At 46.0% G+C, this 18,604-nt stretch overlaps 1 protein-coding gene across 2 annotated transcripts in view; it reads left to right on the forward strand.

Annotated features, from left to right (window-relative positions):
* Nucleotides 1-18,604, forward strand: part of PYGM (glycogen phosphorylase, muscle associated) — a 58,902-nt gene that overhangs the window by 31,638 nt on the left and 8,660 nt on the right. For both annotated transcript variants that reach the window (XM_030217487.1, XM_030217488.1), the window contains exons 6-14: nucleotides 1,506-1,617; nucleotides 1,866-1,948; nucleotides 2,329-2,472; nucleotides 2,570-2,662; nucleotides 3,896-4,042; nucleotides 4,419-4,582; nucleotides 4,761-4,875; nucleotides 5,086-5,187; nucleotides 5,319-5,466. In XM_030217487.1, the coding sequence (XP_030073347.1) occupies nucleotides 1,506-1,617; nucleotides 1,866-1,948; nucleotides 2,329-2,472; nucleotides 2,570-2,662; nucleotides 3,896-4,042; nucleotides 4,419-4,582; nucleotides 4,761-4,875; nucleotides 5,086-5,187; nucleotides 5,319-5,466 (1,108 nt within the window). The remainder of the gene's footprint in view (nucleotides 1-1,505; nucleotides 1,618-1,865; nucleotides 1,949-2,328; nucleotides 2,473-2,569; nucleotides 2,663-3,895; nucleotides 4,043-4,418; nucleotides 4,583-4,760; nucleotides 4,876-5,085; nucleotides 5,188-5,318; nucleotides 5,467-18,604) is intronic.

Consider the following 18,604-nt stretch of genomic DNA (forward strand, 5'->3'; position numbering starts at 1 on the left):
TGCTAAGGGCACAGGACTACTTCACCGCATCAATGGGAGAATGGATGGGCCATGTACCGTACAATTCTGAGTGACAACCTCCTTCCCTCCACCAGGGCCTTAAAAATGGGTCGTGGCTGGGTCTTCCAGCACGACAATGACCCAAAACATACAGCCAAGGCAACAAAGGAGTGGCTCAGGAAGAAGCACATTAGGGTCATGGAGTGGCCTAGCCAGTCACCAGACCTTAATCCCATTGAAAACTTATGGAGGGAGCTGAAGCTGCGAGTTGCCAAGCGACAGCCCAGAACTCTTAATGATTTAGAGATGATCTGCAAAGAGGAGTGGACCAAAATTCCTCCTGACATGTGTGCAAACCTCATCATCAACTACAGAAGACGTCTGACCGCTGTGCTTGCCAACAAGGGTTTTGCCACCAAGTATTAGGTCTTGTTTGCCAGAGGGATCAAATACTTATTTCCCTCTGCAGAATGCAAATAAATTCATATACTTTCCACAATGTGATTTTCCGGATTTAATTTGTGATGTGCTATCTCTCACTGTTACCAATAACCTACCCTTCAATTATGGGCTGCTCATGTCTTTGTCAGTGGGCAAACTTACAAAATCAGCAAGGGATCAAATACTTATTTCCCCCACTGTATGTCTCCTGATTCACTAAGGGGAAAGGAAAGGGGAATATGACTTGATATACTGCCTTTCTACTACTACTACTACTACTACTACTACTACTATTTAGCATTTCTATAGCGCTACAAGGCATACGCAGCGCTGCACAAACATAGAAGAAAGACAGTCCCTGCTCAAAAAGCTTACAATCTAATAGACAAAAAATAAATAAATTAAGCAAATCAAGTCAATTAATGTGAACGGGAAGGAAGAGAGGAGGGTAGGTGGAGGCGAGTGGTTACAAGTGGTTACGAGTCAAAAGCAATGTTAAAGAGGTGGGCTTTCAGTCTAGATTTAAAGGTGGCCAAGGATGGGGCAAGACGTAGGGGCTCAGGAAGTTTATTCCAGGCGTAGTACTGTGGTTTTTGAACTACATTCAAAGCGGTTTACATAATACGTACAGGTACTTATTTGTACCTGGGGCAATGGAGGGTTAAGTGACTTGCCCAGAGTCACAAGGAGCTGCAGTGGGAATCGAACCCAGTTCCCCAGGATCAAAGTCGCTGTACTAAACACTAGGCTACTCCTAGTATGAATTCCTGTGAACTAGCGCAGTTTATGGAGACAGTGGTTTTATTTCTGTTGTTTTCCTGTGCAGATTCTGATGTTTTATTGCTTGGTGGTGTTACGAGACATCCTTTCTTTCCCAGGGATCAGACTGGGGGGGGGGGGGGGGGGGGGGCGATGTCAGAGCTGCTTTCCAGAGACCCTTAGGTTGATACAGAGTAGGCCCTGAAGCCTCAGACTTAGGGCCTTGCACAGCATAAGGTAATGTGGACACCCTCCTTGTTGTTTTGCTATCTGCCCATCTGCAATCTCCTTTCTTCTTCCCATAGGTAGTCCTTGCTCTGCCATATGACACTCCAGTGCCCGGCTACAGGAATAACACTGTGAACACCATGAGGCTGTGGTCTGCCAAAGCCCCCAATGAGTTCAATCTGAAGGACTGTGAGTGAAGAAGATAGAAATGTTGTTGGTTCTTCATTGAAGGGGGAATGGTGGGAGCTGCTGAGAAAGCTAGTGTGCTGCATGAGATTGAAAGTGGATGGGTGGAGGGGTAGGACTAGGCACAATCGGAGGAGACGGTGATCGATCTTTGTGCAGAGCTAGACAGAAAACAGGATTATATGGGACCAGATTGGGGTGGGGAAGCTAAATGGTGGCAGTTTCTAACAGTTGTTTCTCTCTACTGACAGTTAATGTCGGCGGTTACATACAGGCTGTGTTGGACAGAAATCTGGCTGAGAATATTTCCCGTGTCCTGTATCCCAATGACAATGTAAGTACCGCAACACAGGTTAGGCTGGAGGGCAAAAGTCAGTAGTGTCAGACCCTTGCCCCTCTGCGTTGAAACTGACATTGTCGCTCTTTTACAGGGGAGTGGAGAGGTGGAGGAGGGATAACATCTTGTCAGCATGGAATGCTTGGATGGGAGGGGAGGTTTGCAATAATCCTCTTTTTATAATTAATCCTTCGGCCTCACTTTGTTCTTATGCTGTGTGTGTTTGGGGGAAGGGGTAGATGTATGGAAGGCTAAAATGGAATGGCAGTGCAGGGCGAGTGGGAAATGGGGTAGGAACTGGGGATGAGAGAAATAGAAAGTGGTTTACTCAGTTTTCTCCCCCCCCCCCCCCCCCCCCCCCCGACTGCATTTTTCAGTTCTTTGAGGGAAAAGAACTACGTCTGAAGCAGGAGTACTTTGTGGTGGCTGCCACACTTCAGGATATTATTCGGCGTTTCAAGTCCTCCAAATTTGGCTGCCGGGACCCTGTGCGCACCTCATTCGATGCCTTCCCAGAAAAGGTAAACTTTTGTGGACAGGATGGGGGTGGGGGGCCTCCCCTGGGGCTGCCACTAATCCATAGACCTTCTACTATCTGTTCTCTCTCCCCCTTGGCAGGTGGCAATCCAGCTGAATGACACCCATCCTTCTCTGGCCATCCCAGAGCTTATGCGGATCCTTGTGGACATTGAGAGACTGGACTGGAACAAGGTAAAAGAGGGAGACAGCTTCCCCAAGCTGGATGTTTGTTTCTCTGGGAAGGTGTGTGTGTGTGTTGGGGGGGGGGGGGGTTCCACTGAGAATTTGTAGCCAAAATTGTAATAGGAGGTTGGGGGGGGTGGGGGCAGGGGGGTGGTGTCATCTTAACTTCAAGTGTCTTTGTACTTTTGTGGTGAACTTGAGATTGTTCCTACTTGGTGATGGCAACCTTGCAGACGTGTCCCTCCCAGGGGTATCATACAACATGACAAAAGACAAAGACCATCCAGCCTTTCCTATGCCTTAGGGATCCTCTGTGCCTGTCGCATATTCTCTTAAATTCATATTAAAGGGTGACCAAATGACTGAAACCGAATCAGCAGCCGAAATTTGCCATGGTTTCGGCAGAAACCGAAAAAGGCCACTCCACCCTAGCAGAAAGAGCAGGTCCTCCTGGGCCCCACCCCTGGCAGAGAGAACACGTCCCCAGCTGAGGGTTACTCCTGTTCATGTTGGTTCCAATCTTAAAATGGCTACTGGGACCTCCGCAGCAGTCTTGGCAGCCATTTTGACTGAGGAGCCAGTGGGGGGCAGGAGTGACTGGGAATTGTTCCTGCCCGAAAGAGTCCACTAGACCACAAGGGCATTTAAAGGTAGGCCTAGGAAGGGCCTTCAGGTGGTGAGAGGGTAGAGGTGGTGTTGTGGCTGGCTCAACCCATTGGGACCCACTCTGATGGGGCTTGGGGGGGGGGGGGGGGGGGAGTTCGGTTTCAGCTGAAGGGTGACCAGACCTGGATGTTGGGCAGGTTTTGGTGCTGAAATCAAAATTTAGTTGGCTTCTAATTCAGATACAGTCCTTGACTGCACCACCTCCCCTGGGAAGCTATGCCACGCAACCACCACCCTTTCCATAAAGATATATTTCCTTAGATCATTCCCGAATCTAGCCCCATTTCTCTTTCATCCTATGGCTCCTCATTCTAGAGCTTCTGGATTGAAGAGGCCCACCTTCTGTGTACTTACACCACGAAGGTATTTAAATGTCTTTTATTATACCTTCCATAACATTTCAGATGTTTGAGTCTGACCCTGTTTGCTTTGATGAAGATTCTACAGGCCCTCATGTCTTCCCTTCCAGATACTAGCACTGGATCTGAATCCATGCTGGGGAGAGGAAGAGGAGTGTTGATAAATCTCATGGATTTGGGATTTAGGTTTAATGTTCTTGTTCTGCTGTCTCCACAGGCTTGGGATGTCACAGTTAAGACATGTGCCTACACCAATCACACAGTACTGCCCGAGGCATTGGAGCGCTGGCCTGTTCACTTGCTGGAGAACCTGCTCCCCCGACACCTGCAGATTATCTATGAGATCAATCAGCGCCACATGGATGTGAGTGGGGTTGGGAGGGGGAGCTAGGGCTTACATGGTGAAGACGGGGCAAATTGTACCAGAGATAGTGGAAAAGAGGTGAGAAGGCCAGGGTTGGGGATAAGGCAGATGACAGTCTGGAGAGAGCTGGGGGTACTCGTGTTTTGTTGGTGGAGGGAGTTGTGGTCAAGTGTAGGAGTGCTGGGGTTGGGTCAGGAAGGGGAAGAGCTTGACATGAAGGTTAGGCAGAGATGAATAGAGCCAGGAATTGGATTGATGTATGAAAGTGAATGATAAGTTAGTAATGGACTGGAGATAGGCCTTGAGGGTTAGCACACTAGTGGAGAGAGAGGACCACCACAGTCTGCTTACCTTGCTGCATGCCCTTTCCTCTCAGAGAGTGGCTGCCATGTATCCAGGGGATTTTGACCGCATGCGTCGGATGTCAATAGTGGAAGAGGGAGACATGAAACGTATTAACATGGCTCACCTTTGTATCGTGGGTTCACATGCTGTCAACGGTGTTGCCTGGATTCACTCTGAGATCCTCAAGAAGAGCGTGTGAGTGATCCTTGTCTTTCCCCTTTTCTCTTCAGTGTGTGTCATGCACTTCTCTCGTCCTGCTGCAGGTAGCACTCTGCCCCTCCCTACCTATACTGTCTCTTCCCTACCCGTGCTCCGTTTTGGCACTGATATTGCTCTTCTCTCTCTCTTTTATGTAATCATCTTCTCCCTGTAGGTTCAAAGATTTCTATGAGCTGGAACCCCACAAGTTCCAGAATAAGACAAATGGAATCACCCCCCGGCGCTGGCTGCTGCTTTGCAACCCTGGACTGGCTGAGGTCATTGCTGAGGTAGGCAAACACCAGTCTCTTTGTGACTCTTCATGAGACTTTGGTGGCTTTTTCTCCCCAATATTTCTTCCCGCTGTTGGGTCATGCTTTGGGTGTGTTGGGGGTACTGCCGCAGGAAGGTGCAGCTCATGGAGAGGAATGAGGAAGGGGCTGGAGGGGGTTTGTTATTATGATATATTTTATTAATTCCTTTTTTTACCTGTACACTAGAGAATTGGAGAGGATTATATTATCAACATGGACCATCTGAAGAAACTTTTGGCCTTTGTAGATGACGAAGCCTTTATCCGGGATGTTGCCAAAGTCAAACAGGTGGGAATCAGGTTTTTGGGATAGGTTGTGGGGTGGGATGACCTGAGGATTTGTATCTGATAAGATGGTGGGGGCTTTGATGTCCATTTATCTGAGGTTATTTTTTTCTCTCCCCACCCCCCCCACCACAGGAGAACAAGTTAAAGTTTGCTGTGTATCTGGAGAACGAATACAAGGTAAAGATCAATCCCAACTCGATGTTTGACGTACAGGTGAAGAGGATTCATGAATACAAGAGGCAGCTGCTGAACTGCTTGCACGTGATCACACTGTACAACCGTGAGTGATTATTTTTTTTTTTGGGGGGGGGGGGAGGAGAGGGATTATGAAGAAGAGGAGGGCTGCTTTTTCACATTATCACTCCATAACCTAATTGAAAGGGAGAGAAATGGTTGTGGAGATCCCCTCTCTTCCTCCCCTCCCTCTCCAACACTCTATATACGTAAATGTCAAAGGAGAAGAAGGAATCTCTTCCTTTGTCCGTTATGTGTCCAGAGCATAAATTGCCATACTGGGTTAGACCAAAGATCCATCAAGCCCAGTGGCTGATCCTGGTCATAAATACCTGGTAAGATTCCATGCTACCCTCCCCCAGGGATAAGATACCATTGGGAGAAAATGCTTCTTAATAATTTGTGGACCTTTCCTCCAGGAACTTTCAAACCTTTTATAAACCCTGCTATGCTGACTGCTTTTACCACATCTTCAGGCAATGAATTCTAGAGCTAACTTGTATGTTTAGTTTATTGGTTTATATTCTTCCTAATTACCTAGGTGGATACCAAAAATTCATGTATATAATCATAAAAATCACATTCAAAATTAAAACATAATACAAAGCAAAAACAACAAGATGCAGTAACTATAACATGCTCATCAAATATCAACCTGTACTTCTTAAAAGCTCTTGAAATGGACTATATGTACAATGAAGATATTTTCTCTAATTTGTTTTAGATGTATTGCTTAGTAACTTCATGGCATGTTCTTCAGTCTTTTTATTTTTTACTTATAGATTTTCATTATTACAAATCAAGCAAACAAAACTTCCATTACATAGCTTCCCACTATTCCAGAACCTGTGGGATAATTGTATCCATCAACCAGCAGGTGGAGATAGAGAACTGAAAGCTGAGCTGAGGCATATCTCTCTTGGCATCCAGTCCATCTCCTCTGTATTTTCTGTCTCCAGCAGGTGGATGAACACACTTTTCAGGCTCTGGTTCCAAGTGATTTGGTTCTGGTCCAGTTGGCCAACTGGTCTCCAGTTGAGCTTTGTGGGTGGCTTGAGTCTGAAGAGTCATACCTGGAGGTCTTCAGATCCCTGTCTCCTCTGGTGCCCTGCAAATTTACTTCTTACCTCCCTTCACTTCTCCCCTGTTTCTTGTGGAGCTCTCCTTTTTCAACACAACCACTTTAAAAAAAATAAAAGAAGGAAAGAGGTTTACTGGAGAGTGTGGGACAGAGTATTGGTCATGATTCTGTCTCATCTGGGGTAAGACTTGTGGAGACTGTGAGCTTGGGGGAAGCAGCTGGCAATGGTAAGTCCAACTAAAGTTTGACTTCAGAACCGCTTGGAAGGTTGCAAGTTCTCTGTGCAGAGGAGGGATCCTTACTCGCCGCTTGGGACACATTGTGCTGCGCTGGAGACAATTGGGCTGAATGGCAACTCCTGCGGAGGCAGTTAAGTGGTGTTCCTGGTGTGGGACCCACTGGCTGGTGGTGGGGCGTTGCAGTGTGTGCAAGCTAGGAATCTTGTGGGACGCAGTGGAAATGGTCAGTGGCATCACATCTCTGGAGTTGGCACAGTATCTGAATATGCTGGTGCGCAGTTTGAGGCAGGAGAGTGCGGGAACAGGCGCCCTTTTATTGGAGCCAACTGGCAGTGAGGAGCAGCCTTTGGCTGATCACGGGCGGAGCACAGCTGCCATTTTACAGCCTCAGGGCCAGACAGAACATTGAACTGCATCAGGATCTTTGTTTTCTCCGGAGTTTATATTGCTCTTACACCAAGCCCATTTGCTGAAGCAAGGTCTTAAGAACATAAGAATAACCACACTGGGCCACACCACTGGTCCATCTAGCCCAGTATCCTGTTTTCAACAGTGGCCAATTCAGGTCGCAAGTACCTGGCAGAAACCCAAATAGTGGCAACATTCCATGCTACCAATCCCAGGGCAAAGCAGTAGCTTCCCACATGTCTGACTCAATAGCAGACTATGGACGTTTCATCCAGGAACTTGTCCAAACCTTTTTTAAACTCAGACTAACCACTGTTACTAATCTTCCAGTAAAGAGTTCCAGAGCTTAACTATTCTTTGAGTGAAAACATATTTTTTCCTATTTGTTTTAAAAGTATTTCCATGTAATTTCATTGAGTGTCCCCTAGTCTTTGTACTGTATGAAAGAGTGAAAAAGTCGATTTTACCTCTACTTGATCTACACCACTCAATCATATCTCTGTTTTATTTGATAATCTGGGGAACCAGCCTAAACAATATTACCCCAATCTTTTCCAAGCTAAAGAGCCCTAACCTCTTTAGCATTTCCTCCCCTTTTTTGATTGCTCTTCTTCGAACATTTTCTAATTCTGCTATATCTTTTTTGAGATATGGTGACCAGAATTGAATGCAATACTCAAGATGAGGTCACACCATGGAGCAATACAGAGGCATTATAAGTATTCTTGGTCTTATTTACCATTCCTTTCCTAATAATTCCTGCACACTGGGCAGAAGATTTCAGCATATTGTCCAAGATGAGACCTAAATCTTGTTCTTGGGTGCTGACTCCCAAGATGGACCCTAACATTTGGATTGTTCTTTCCAATGTGCATCACTTTGCATTAGTCCATATTCAGGGCTTAATTTGTGCCGGAATGGGGTGGAACGGCATTCTGGCACTTTTTCCCCCACAAAGTGACATCAGCCCTCATGGTTCCGCCCCCACTTGTTTTCTTTAAGCTAGCCAAGAAGATTTAATAACCTCTTTGAAGCTAGCGGCCAGCACCTTTTTCCTAGGGCTTGGAATCAGCAGGTGGCTGGAAGTTATATGATTCATAACGTCCAACTGCCTGTTGATTGACTTGTGGTTGCCACGCACTGCTTCAACACTAGACCACCTGGGAGATTTTTCCACCACTTCTACATTAACACTGAAGAAGTTTCTGGTATTGTCCCTCAGTTGCAGAGGCTCTGGAGGCGGGATTGCCAAAGTTGTGCCCCATACATTGCCTCCTTGCTTAGCCAGCAGCTTCCATTCCTCTCCCTATGGGGACCCCTCCCCCCCACACTGCCCTTCCCGACAGTAGCTGTGATGGTGTAGGTACGGCGGGCAACAGCGATCCCCAGTTGCTGCTGCCCGGGTCGGCTCTGTGACCTCTCTAATGATAGTCTCACGACTATCATTTTGAATCTGGAGCTAGCAGCAGCAGTTGGGGATCACTTCTGCCTGCTGTGCACTAGACCACCAGGACTGGTATAAGGTAGCCCTGGGGGGGAGGGTGTCCTCTAGAGGGGGGGGGGGGGGGGGGGGGCTTGCGGAGGAGGATGACGACTTGAGAAGCAGTATTGGTTAGCTCTGATGGTGTTGGTATGGGGGGCAGCAGCTATCCCAGTCGCTGTTGCCCGGGTCGGCTCTGCAACCTCAGTAGTTCATGGCTGTCATTTTGAACCTGGAGCTAGCCTCAGCAGCAGCGATTGGGGATTACTGCTGCCTGCTCTACCCTAGATCACCAGGACTGCTGTCAGGTAGCTCTGGGTGGGGGTGGGGGGCCCTTGATGGGGGGGCTTGCGGGGGAGGACTGGAGAAGCAGTATCAGGTAGGGGAGGAGCAACATGGGGGAGGGAGGAGGAGGACTTAGGGAAGCCGTGTCTGGGGAGGGCTGGAGAATCGATATTGGGTAGGAGGGAAAAAATAGAGAAGCTACATCTGGCAGGGAGGAGGGCTGGAAATGCAGCAGCATTGGAGGGGGAGGGGAAGGTTAGAGAAGCAGGATGTGTGGAGGGGGAGGAGGACTAGAGAAGCAGCATGGGGGGAGGGGGAGCTGGAGACTATATAGCAGGGTGATGATGGAGGGGATAAGAGAGATGGGGGCAATAGTAGAGATAGAAACAGGGCACAGGGCAATACTGGATGGCAGAGAGAGACACACACACACACACACACACAGAGGCAATGCTGTATTGGGGGGCAGAGATAGGCAATATTCAATTGGGAGAGAGAGAGGCAGGCAGGCAGGCAATGATGCATTGGAGGGACAGGGGGATAGAGATAGGAAGGGGAAGAGAGACAGGCATAGCCTCAACACCGGATGGGGAGAAGAGAAACAGGGACAGTACTGGATGAGGAGAATAGAGATGGGGCAGTGCTGAATGGGGGATATAGAGAGAAATGGGCAATGCTGCATGGGAGTGGGGAGAGATAAAGACAGGTAATGTTGGATGGAAGGAGAGAGATATAAGGGCAATGCTGGATGGTGCGGGGAGAAGAGAGATGGGGTAGTGCTGCATGCCAGGGTGAGAGAGACAGGCAGGGGTACATAAGTACATAAGTATTGCCATGCTGGGAAAGACCAAAGGTCCATCAAGCCCAGCATCCTGTTTCCAACAGTGGCCAATACAGATCACAAATACCTGGCAAGATCCCAAAAAGTACAAAACATTTTATACTGCTTATCCAGAAATAGTGGATTTTCCCCAAGTCCATTTAATAATGGTCTATGGATTTTTCCTTTAGGAAGCCGTCCAAACCTTTTTTAAACTCCGCTAAGCTAGCTGCCTTTGCTACATTCTCTGGCAACGAATTCCAGAGTTTAATTACACGTTGAGTGAAGAAAAATTTTCTCCAATTCGTTTTAAATTTACTACATTGTAGCTTCATTGCACGCCCCCTATTCCTAGTATTTTTGGAAAATGTAAACAGACACTTCATATCTACCTGTTCAACTCCACTCATCATTTTATAGACCTCTATCATATCTCCCCTCAGCCGCCTTTTCTCCAAGCTGAAGAGCCCTAGCCGCTTTAGCCTGTCCTCATAGGTAAGTCGTCCCATCCCCTTTATCATTTTCGTCACCCTTCTCTGCACCTTTTCTAATTCCACTATATCTTTTTTTGATATGCGGCGACCAGAATTGAACACAATATTCAAGGTGCGGGTCCCACCATGGAGCGATACAAAAGCATTATAACATCCTCATTTTTGTTTTCCATTCCTTTCCTTATAATACCTAACGTTCTATTTGCTTTCTTAGCTGCAGCAGCACACTGAGCAGACGGTTTCAACGTATCATCAACGACGATACCTAGATCCCTTTTTTGGTCCGTGACTCCTAATGTGAAATCTTGCATGACGTAGCTATAATTTGGGTTCCTCTTTCCCACATGCATCACTTTGCACTTGCTCACATTAAACGTCATCTGCCATTTAGACGCCCTGTCTCCCAGTCTCGTAAGGTCCTCTTGTAATTTTTCACAATCCTCCCGCAATTTAACGACTTTGAATAACATAGTAACATAGTAGATGACGACAGAAAAAGACCTGCATGGTCCACCCAGTCTGCCCAATAAGATAAACTCACATGTGTCATTTTTTTGTGTATACCTTACCTTGATTTGTACCTGTCTTTTTCAGGGCACAGACCGTATAAGTCTGCCTAGCACTATCCCCACCTTCCAACCACCAGCCCTGCCTCCCACCGCTGGCTAAGCTTCTGGGGATCCCTTCCTTCTGAGGAGGATTCCTTTATGCTTATCCCACGCATGTTTGAATTCCGTTACCGTTTTCATTTCTACCACCTCCCGATGACACTTTGTGTCATCAGCAAATTTAATTACCTCACTAGTTACTCCCATCTCTAGGTCATTTATAAATATGTTAAAAAGCAACAGTCCCAGCACAGACCCCTGGAGAACCCCACTAACTACCCTTCTCCTTTGAGAATACTGACCATTTAACCCTACTCTCTGTTTTCTATCTTTTACCCAGTTTTTAATCCACAATAGAACACTACCTCCTATCCCATGACTCTCCAATTTCCTCTAGAGTCTTTCATGTGGTACTTTGTCAAACGCCTTCTGAAAATCCAGATACACAATATCAACCGGCTCAATTTTTTGACTAGCTTTCATAAGTCAAAACATCCTTCCTCAGGTCGGGATAGGAAACTGCTTTCCCTCACCATCCAGTAGAATGGTATTGCCTTTTTTTCTGTTTGTTTTATTTGTTAATTTTTAGTGTAGTGAATAAAGTTTTTTTTAGTTTTTGAAATTTACATCTGTTGTCTGTATATTTTCCACAGTACAGGAGAAAAAGTATCACATTAAGCCCATTATTCAAAATGATTTAGACAGCCAGGAGAATCTCCTGGCCAATTAAATCTTCTGTCTGGGGTAGCCAGGCCTTTTCAGTAGTACTTAACCAGATAGTGCTGCTAAATTGCCTGGTTAGTGCTCAAGTGGAAACTGGATATTTTGGGGATGTTCTGGGGGCAGAGACAGCACTTAGCCAGTTAAGTGCTGATATTCAGAACTTAATTGGTTAAGATAGGCCTGCATGAAATATAGTCCTATCTTTATGTGGTTCTTCATAACTGGTTAAGTGCTGAATATCACACTTAACCAGTTATGTTTTAGCTGGCTCCCTATATCCAGAAATTCAGTGCTGGATCCCGGACATGGCCCAGCAATGAATTTCTGGGTTTAATGGCGGCAGAGGTCAGCAAAACACTGATTATCACCAGCTGAATATCTGGCCCATTGTTTCTCTGGCACTGTATTGTAGACAAGAGTCTGGTTTCTTGGGGATTAAGTTTAATTTTTCTACATGAAGTCCAAGAAGAAAGAAGAAGTAGAGAGTGTGACACAAGCTTCAACACATTGAGTGTCTGTGACAATTCATTTATTGCACCAAACAGAGACTACTACTACTACTACTACTATTTAGCATTTCTATAGCGCTACAAGGCATACGCAGCGCTGCACAAACATAGAAGAAAGACAGTCCCTGCTCAAAGAGCTTACAATCTAATAGACAAAAAATAAATAAAGTAAGCAAATCAAATCAATTAATGTGAACGGGAAGGAAGAGAGGAGGGTAGGTGGAGGCGAGTGGTTACAAGTGGTTACGAGTCAAAAGCAATGTTGAAGATCCTTCTGTTACACTAAATGTCTATTTTCTACTATATTTCTATTACTCATGATGTATTGTAAGCCACATTCAGCCTGCAAAGAGGTGGGAAAATGTGGGATACAAATGCAATAAATAAATAAAAGAACTACAATACTGGAATTGCTGTTGAAGCCCATTCCAGTCTATCTGTCTTGTCATTTGCGCGACACAGGCCGTAAAAGTCTGCCCAGCACCGTCCCGGCACAGGGCTGTGTTTCAGTGGTGAGAACCGCCTGCCTCGGGTCAAAAATACAATATCTGTTGCTGAATGAATTGGAAATCAATGGAGCCCGAAGGGAAATATGTTGAATACACAGATTTCAAATCTGTGCAAAAAACGCCTTGGCGCGTGAATTTAAGTGAAATGATTGGAGACCCTTCCTATCAATACTTCTTCTAATCAGAAGGGACAGCAGTACTGATTGGATGCAATGGTGGTGGTTGTGACTGTGGTATCAAATGTATAAATGTTGAGGAAAACGTTGATTTGTCCAAGATTTTGTTCATAGTGTTGCAAATTTGTTCTTCTATTGGTGATATTATTTAAAATTATTTTTATTAAATATATGAATTTTCCAGGTACTGGGTGTATACATTCCAGTTTCATTTTTATCAAGTTGTGTAACCTTGAATAGTTTTGTGTCATCTGCAAATTTAATCACCTCACTTGTTCCAGTTTCCAGATCATTTATTAATATGTTGACTAGCACCAGTCCCAGTACAGATACACGCAGCTCTCCACTATTCACCCTCCTCCATTGAGAGAAGTGACCATTTAACCTTACCCTCTGTTTTCTGTCCAGTAACCAATTCCTAATCCACAGGAGGACATTGCCTCCTATCCCATGATTTTTAATTTTCTCAGGAGCCTTTCAAGAGGAATTTTGTCAAAAGCTTTCTGAAAATCTAGATACACTACATCAAACAGCTCACCTTTATCAACATGTTTATTCATGCCTTCAAAGAAATGAAACAAATTAGTGAGGCAATACTTCTCTTGGCTGAAACCATGCTGACTCTGTCCCATTAAACCATGTTTATCTATGTGTTTCGTAATTTTATTCTTTATAATAGTTTCCATTATTTTACCTGGCACTGATGTCAGGCTTATTGGACTGTAATTTCCTTGATCACCCCCGGAGCTCTTTTTAAAAATCGGCGTCACATCGGCCACCCTCCAATCTTCAGATACTACAGACAATTTTAATGACAGGTTACAGATTACTAAAAGCAGATCAGCAATTTCATGTTTGAGTTCTTTCAGTACTCTTGGATGCATGACATCTGGTCCAGGTGATTTACTACTCTTTAATTTGTCAATTTGGCTTAGTTTGTCTTCCAGGTTCACAGAGATTTCTTTCAGTTCCTCCGCATCATCACCCTTGAAAACTTTTCCCATTAGAGGTAGATCTCTTACATCTTCAGTAAAGACCGAAGCAAAGAATTCATTCAGTTTCTCCACTATGGCCTTGTCCTCCCTGAGTGCCCTTTTTTCTCCTTCATGATCTAACAGTCCCACGGATCCCCTCACAGGCTTTCTGTTTCTGATGTACCTGAAAAAGTTCTTGTAAGAAAACAAGAAGGCAACCAGTCTACAATATCCACCATGGAACAGAAGAAAAGAGCAGACCTTATTGGAGAAAAACAGTCGTTAATGGGTTGTTTCAACGCTCCCAGGGCTTACAAATGAGTGCCCGACATGGCAATGTTTTGCCAGAAGTACAGGCTGCATCAGGGGCAATAGAAACTAGCTGGTGTTAACCTACAAACTTCACCAATGCTGATTTAATGTGTGTCTTCCTGGGTTCGTTTGAAACAACCCATTAAAGACGGGTTTTTTCCTCCTGAAAAAGTTGCTACTTGAGGGTTTTTTTTGCCTCTGGATCAAGTTACTCTTCATATTATTTTTTAGTCTTCTTTATCAGTGCTTTACATATAACTTTGCCAGTGCTTATGTTGCTTCTTATTTTCTTCATTTGGTTCCTTTTTCCATTCTTTTATGGTTATTCTTTTGGCTCTGTAAGCCTCTTTCATTTCACCTTTTAACCATGCTAGCTGTCATTTTCTCTTCTTTCCACCATTGTAAATGTGTGGCATGCATCTGGTCTGGGCTTCCAAGATGGTATTTTTAAACAATGCCATGTCGATCCTTTTAGCTTCTTTGTAACTATTTTCCTCATTTTGTTGTAGTCGCCCTTTCGAAAATTAAGTGATGCTACAGTAGATTTCCTTAGTGACTTCACTCCAGATATCAGCTCCACACCAAACCATGCTCTCCTGGGCGACTGTCGGCTCCCCACCCCTATTTTAGTTTAAAAGCTGCTCTATCTCCTTTTTAAAATTTAGCACCAGCAGCCTGGTTCCATCCCGGTTAAGTAGGAGTCTGTCCTTTCAGAATAGGCTCCCTCTTTTCCAGAATGTTGCCCAGTTCCTAATAAATCTAAATTCCTCATCCCTGCACCATAGTCTGAACCACGCATTTAGACTTTGGAGCTCTGCCTGCCTCTTGGGCCCTGCTCATGGAACGGGGAGCATTTTTTAAAATGCTACCCTGGAGGATCTGGACTTCCTAACTAAGAACCTCCCTCCCACATTTTTCTCTGTTATTTGTACCCACACATACCAAGACTGGTCTGCCACTTTTATACCAGGCAGGCGAGTAACCAGGTGATCCTGATGCCCATCCACCCAGGTATTTCCATAGCTACTGATCGAATCACCAACTACAACAGCTGTCCTAACCCTTCCCATCTGGGCAGAAGTTCTTGGAGACATATCCTTGGTGCGAGAGGATATTGCATCCCCTGGAGGGCAGGTCCTTGCTACAGGAGTACTTCCTACTTCACCAGGGTGGTTGCCACATGGTGCTTCAGTATCTCGCCTCGCTGCCCCTCTGGCTCTTAAGAGATCTCGTTTAGACATCCAGGATTGGGCAGATGAGGCTATGTCTGCTTCTCTCTCCTTATCTGATGTGGCCTCGGTCTATTCAGAGGAGCCATTGTTGAAGGAGCCATTAGAGGAGGGAGAGAATCCGAAAGTACGAGGTTGTTTCATAAAGAGGAGCGCAGTACTCTTTTTATTTCTGAGGCACTGGCAGTGCTTTCCATTGAGGAGCCTTGTGCTTCAGTCAGGAGTTCCATCTTCGTCAATCATGAGGGGGTTTAGTTTTTCTAGGGCCTTCCCATTGCATCCAGACATTCAGGACCTGATTACAGCAGAATGGGTCTCACTGGACTTGGGGCTGAGAATGAGCAGAGCCATGGCTCTCCTCTACCTGTTAGTTGTGGAGGAGAGAGATAAATTGCAGCTTCCTGTGGTGGGCTTCCCGGATCATGGTGGTGACTAATAACCACCTTGCCAGTGGAAGGGGAGCATTGCCCTAAAAGACCTACAGGATAGGAAGGCAGAAGGCTCGCTGAATCAAGCCTTTCAAGAGGCCTCTTTGAGCCTTCAAGCATCAGTGTGCAGCTCGTCTGTGTCAAGATCATGCCTGAATGGTGTCAGCAGTTGGCAATACAAGACAGGCGCCATAACGCCCCGTAGGAAACGGGGTTGACCTACTTGGCAGATGCTATTTAAAAGATATTACGACCAGCAGTATGTCTTTGACTATCATGGCATGTCGACAAGTCTGGTTGTGGCATCGTGCAGCGGATGCAGCATCAATCATGTCTAGTTAAACTGCTCTTTTGGGGCAGGTGGTTATTTGGAGTAACCTGGTGAAAGAATTGGGGGAAACTAAGCCACAGTGGCTGCCAGAGGGATAAACAGCCTCTGGTCATTCGTCTTCAGGGGGCTCTTGATTTTGAGACAGCAGATGGTACTGGCCTGGTCGTCAGTGATATGGGTAGAAGTCCCACTTTCAGGCACTCCTATCTTCCTTTCATGTGGACAGGAAGTCCTCTCAGTCAGCTTACGGCACCCAGTACCTCCTGAGCTTCGCAATGATGTGAGGCTGGTCCACTCTTCTCTTCCTCCGGTGGGAGGATGTCTTCAGGAATTTCGGGAGGACTGGGCCAAAATCATGTCAGACCAGTGGGTTCTGGATATTAGAATAGAAGGTTACAAGTTGAAGTTCTCCCACCTGGTTGCTCCTCTCTTCTTGTAGTCTCCTTGTCGAAAGGGAAATAAGGCAGTCGAGGTTTAGGCCATCGTAGATTCCTTGTTGGCGCTCCAGGCCTTTGTTCAGTTCCCCAGACCGAACAAGGACAAGGCAGATACTCTGTCTACTTGATTGTCCTAAAGAAGGAAGGCACTTTTTGTCCGGTCTTAGATCTTAAAGGTTTAAACCACTGCCTCCAAAAGTTCCGCCTTCTCATGAAGACACTAAGAGCAGTCATAGCCTTGGTTCAAGTGGGAAAATTTCTCACCGCCCTCAGTCTCAAGGAGGCATACTTGCATATACCCATATAGCCGTATCAGATGTTTCTGTGTTTTTTGGTGCTGGGCTTTCACTTCGGGTTCAAGGTTATGCCTTTTGTCTTGCCACAGCTCCAAGAACGTTTGCCAAGGTTATGGTTATGATGGCAGCTTTCTTTCGGTATCAGAGAATCGGAGTTATCTGTATTTCAGTGACTGGCTCATTCGTGCACCCTATTCGAACAACATGGCAACAGATAAAATTGTCCATCTTCTATAGTCATCGGGTTGGGTGATTAATTTCAAGAAGAGCAGACTAACTCAATCATAGACGCTGGAGTATCTGGGCATTCTAGTCGACACAGCACAGGAGAGGATCTTCCTCACAGAGCGCAGGAGTTTGAAGCTGGTTTAACAGATTTATCTTCTCCTTAGTCAAGGCAGGCCCAGGGACTACATCCAGGTTCTGGAGTCAATGGCAGCGGCAATGGAAGGGGTTCCATGGGCAAGGGCTTGTATGTGGCCATTACAGGAATCTCTTCTCAGTCGTTGGTCTCCGGTGTCACTGGTTGCCAGATGGAGTAAACAGGGTGGTTGTTGCCCAGGACTTTGACCGTCGGAGCTCCCTTTTTGACAACAGATGCCAGCAAGTTGGGTTGGGGAGCTCATTATAAGTTCCATGTGCCATAGTGGTCAATAAATCGCTTGGAGCTCAGGGCAGTGCGGAATGCCTTATGTGACTTCGCTCTCTTTCTGGCAGGGGCCCTGGTCCAAGTTTGCTCCAACAATATGATGGTGGTGGTTTATATCAACAAGCAAGATGGGACCCGCAGCCATCTGTTGGCTGTGGAGGTGGGCTCCCTCATGAGTTGGGCAGAGAAAGGTCTTCTCCGCTTGTTGGCAGCTCATATCGCTGGGTCCTTGAATAAAGAGGCAGACTTTCTCAGCAGGCACTCCTTGGATCTGGGAGAATGGGAACTATCCAGCCATGGGTTTCAGCTGACAGTGGATTGATGGGGTTGTCTGCTTCTGGACTTGATGGTGACCAAAAGGAATGTCAAAGCACCCAAGTTCTTTAGCCATCGGAAAGAACTGGGATCGATGGGAATCGATGCTTTACTGCAGCCCTGGCTGGAGATACATTTACTGTATGCCTTCCTTCCTTGGCCCGTGGTAGGCCATATGTCGAAAGGATTGCATTGACCGGGGTTATTAATTCTCATAACCCCAAATTGGCCACTGAGGCCATGGTATGTGGACCTGATTTTACTGCTGGATGGGGATCCTCTCCGTCATCTGCAGGTACACGGCCTACTGAAGCAAGGTGCGGTGCTCATGGAGGATCTGCACCCCTTGGGTCTTAAGGCTTGGCCATTGAAAGGACTCGGTTGAGACGAAAAGGTTATTTTGATTCGGTCAATGCTATCTTGCTTCAGGCTCAGAAGTGCTCTACATCCATGGTGTATGTGAGGGAGTGGAGGACGTTTGAGGGCTGGTGTTTTGAGCATGGATTTTCTCTCTTCTCAGATTGCGCACATCATAGCATTTCTCTGGGCAGATCTTCAGAAAGGATTGGAGTTGGGTTCTCTAAAAGTTCAGGTTGCAGCTTTGGCCTGTTTCAGGGGCCAACTACAGAAGACGTGTTGTGCAACTCACCCAGATATTCGATTCTTGTGGGGAGCAGGCTACTTGCAGCCTCCCTTTCATACACTGTGTCTAGAGTGGAACCTTAATTTAGTCTTTCTGGTTCTTCAGACACCTCATTTTGCGCTATTCTGGGAGGCCTCCTTGAAAGATGTTATGCTAAAGACTGCATTCTTGGTGGCTGCTGCATCGGCATGTAGGTTTTTGGAGCTTCAGGTTTTCTTGTTGGGATTTCTTTCCTTGC

Source organism: Microcaecilia unicolor, chromosome 11 (genome assembly GCF_901765095.1).
Source record: "Microcaecilia unicolor chromosome 11, aMicUni1.1, whole genome shotgun sequence".
Taxonomy (NCBI): Eukaryota; Metazoa; Chordata; class Amphibia; order Gymnophiona; family Siphonopidae; genus Microcaecilia; species Microcaecilia unicolor.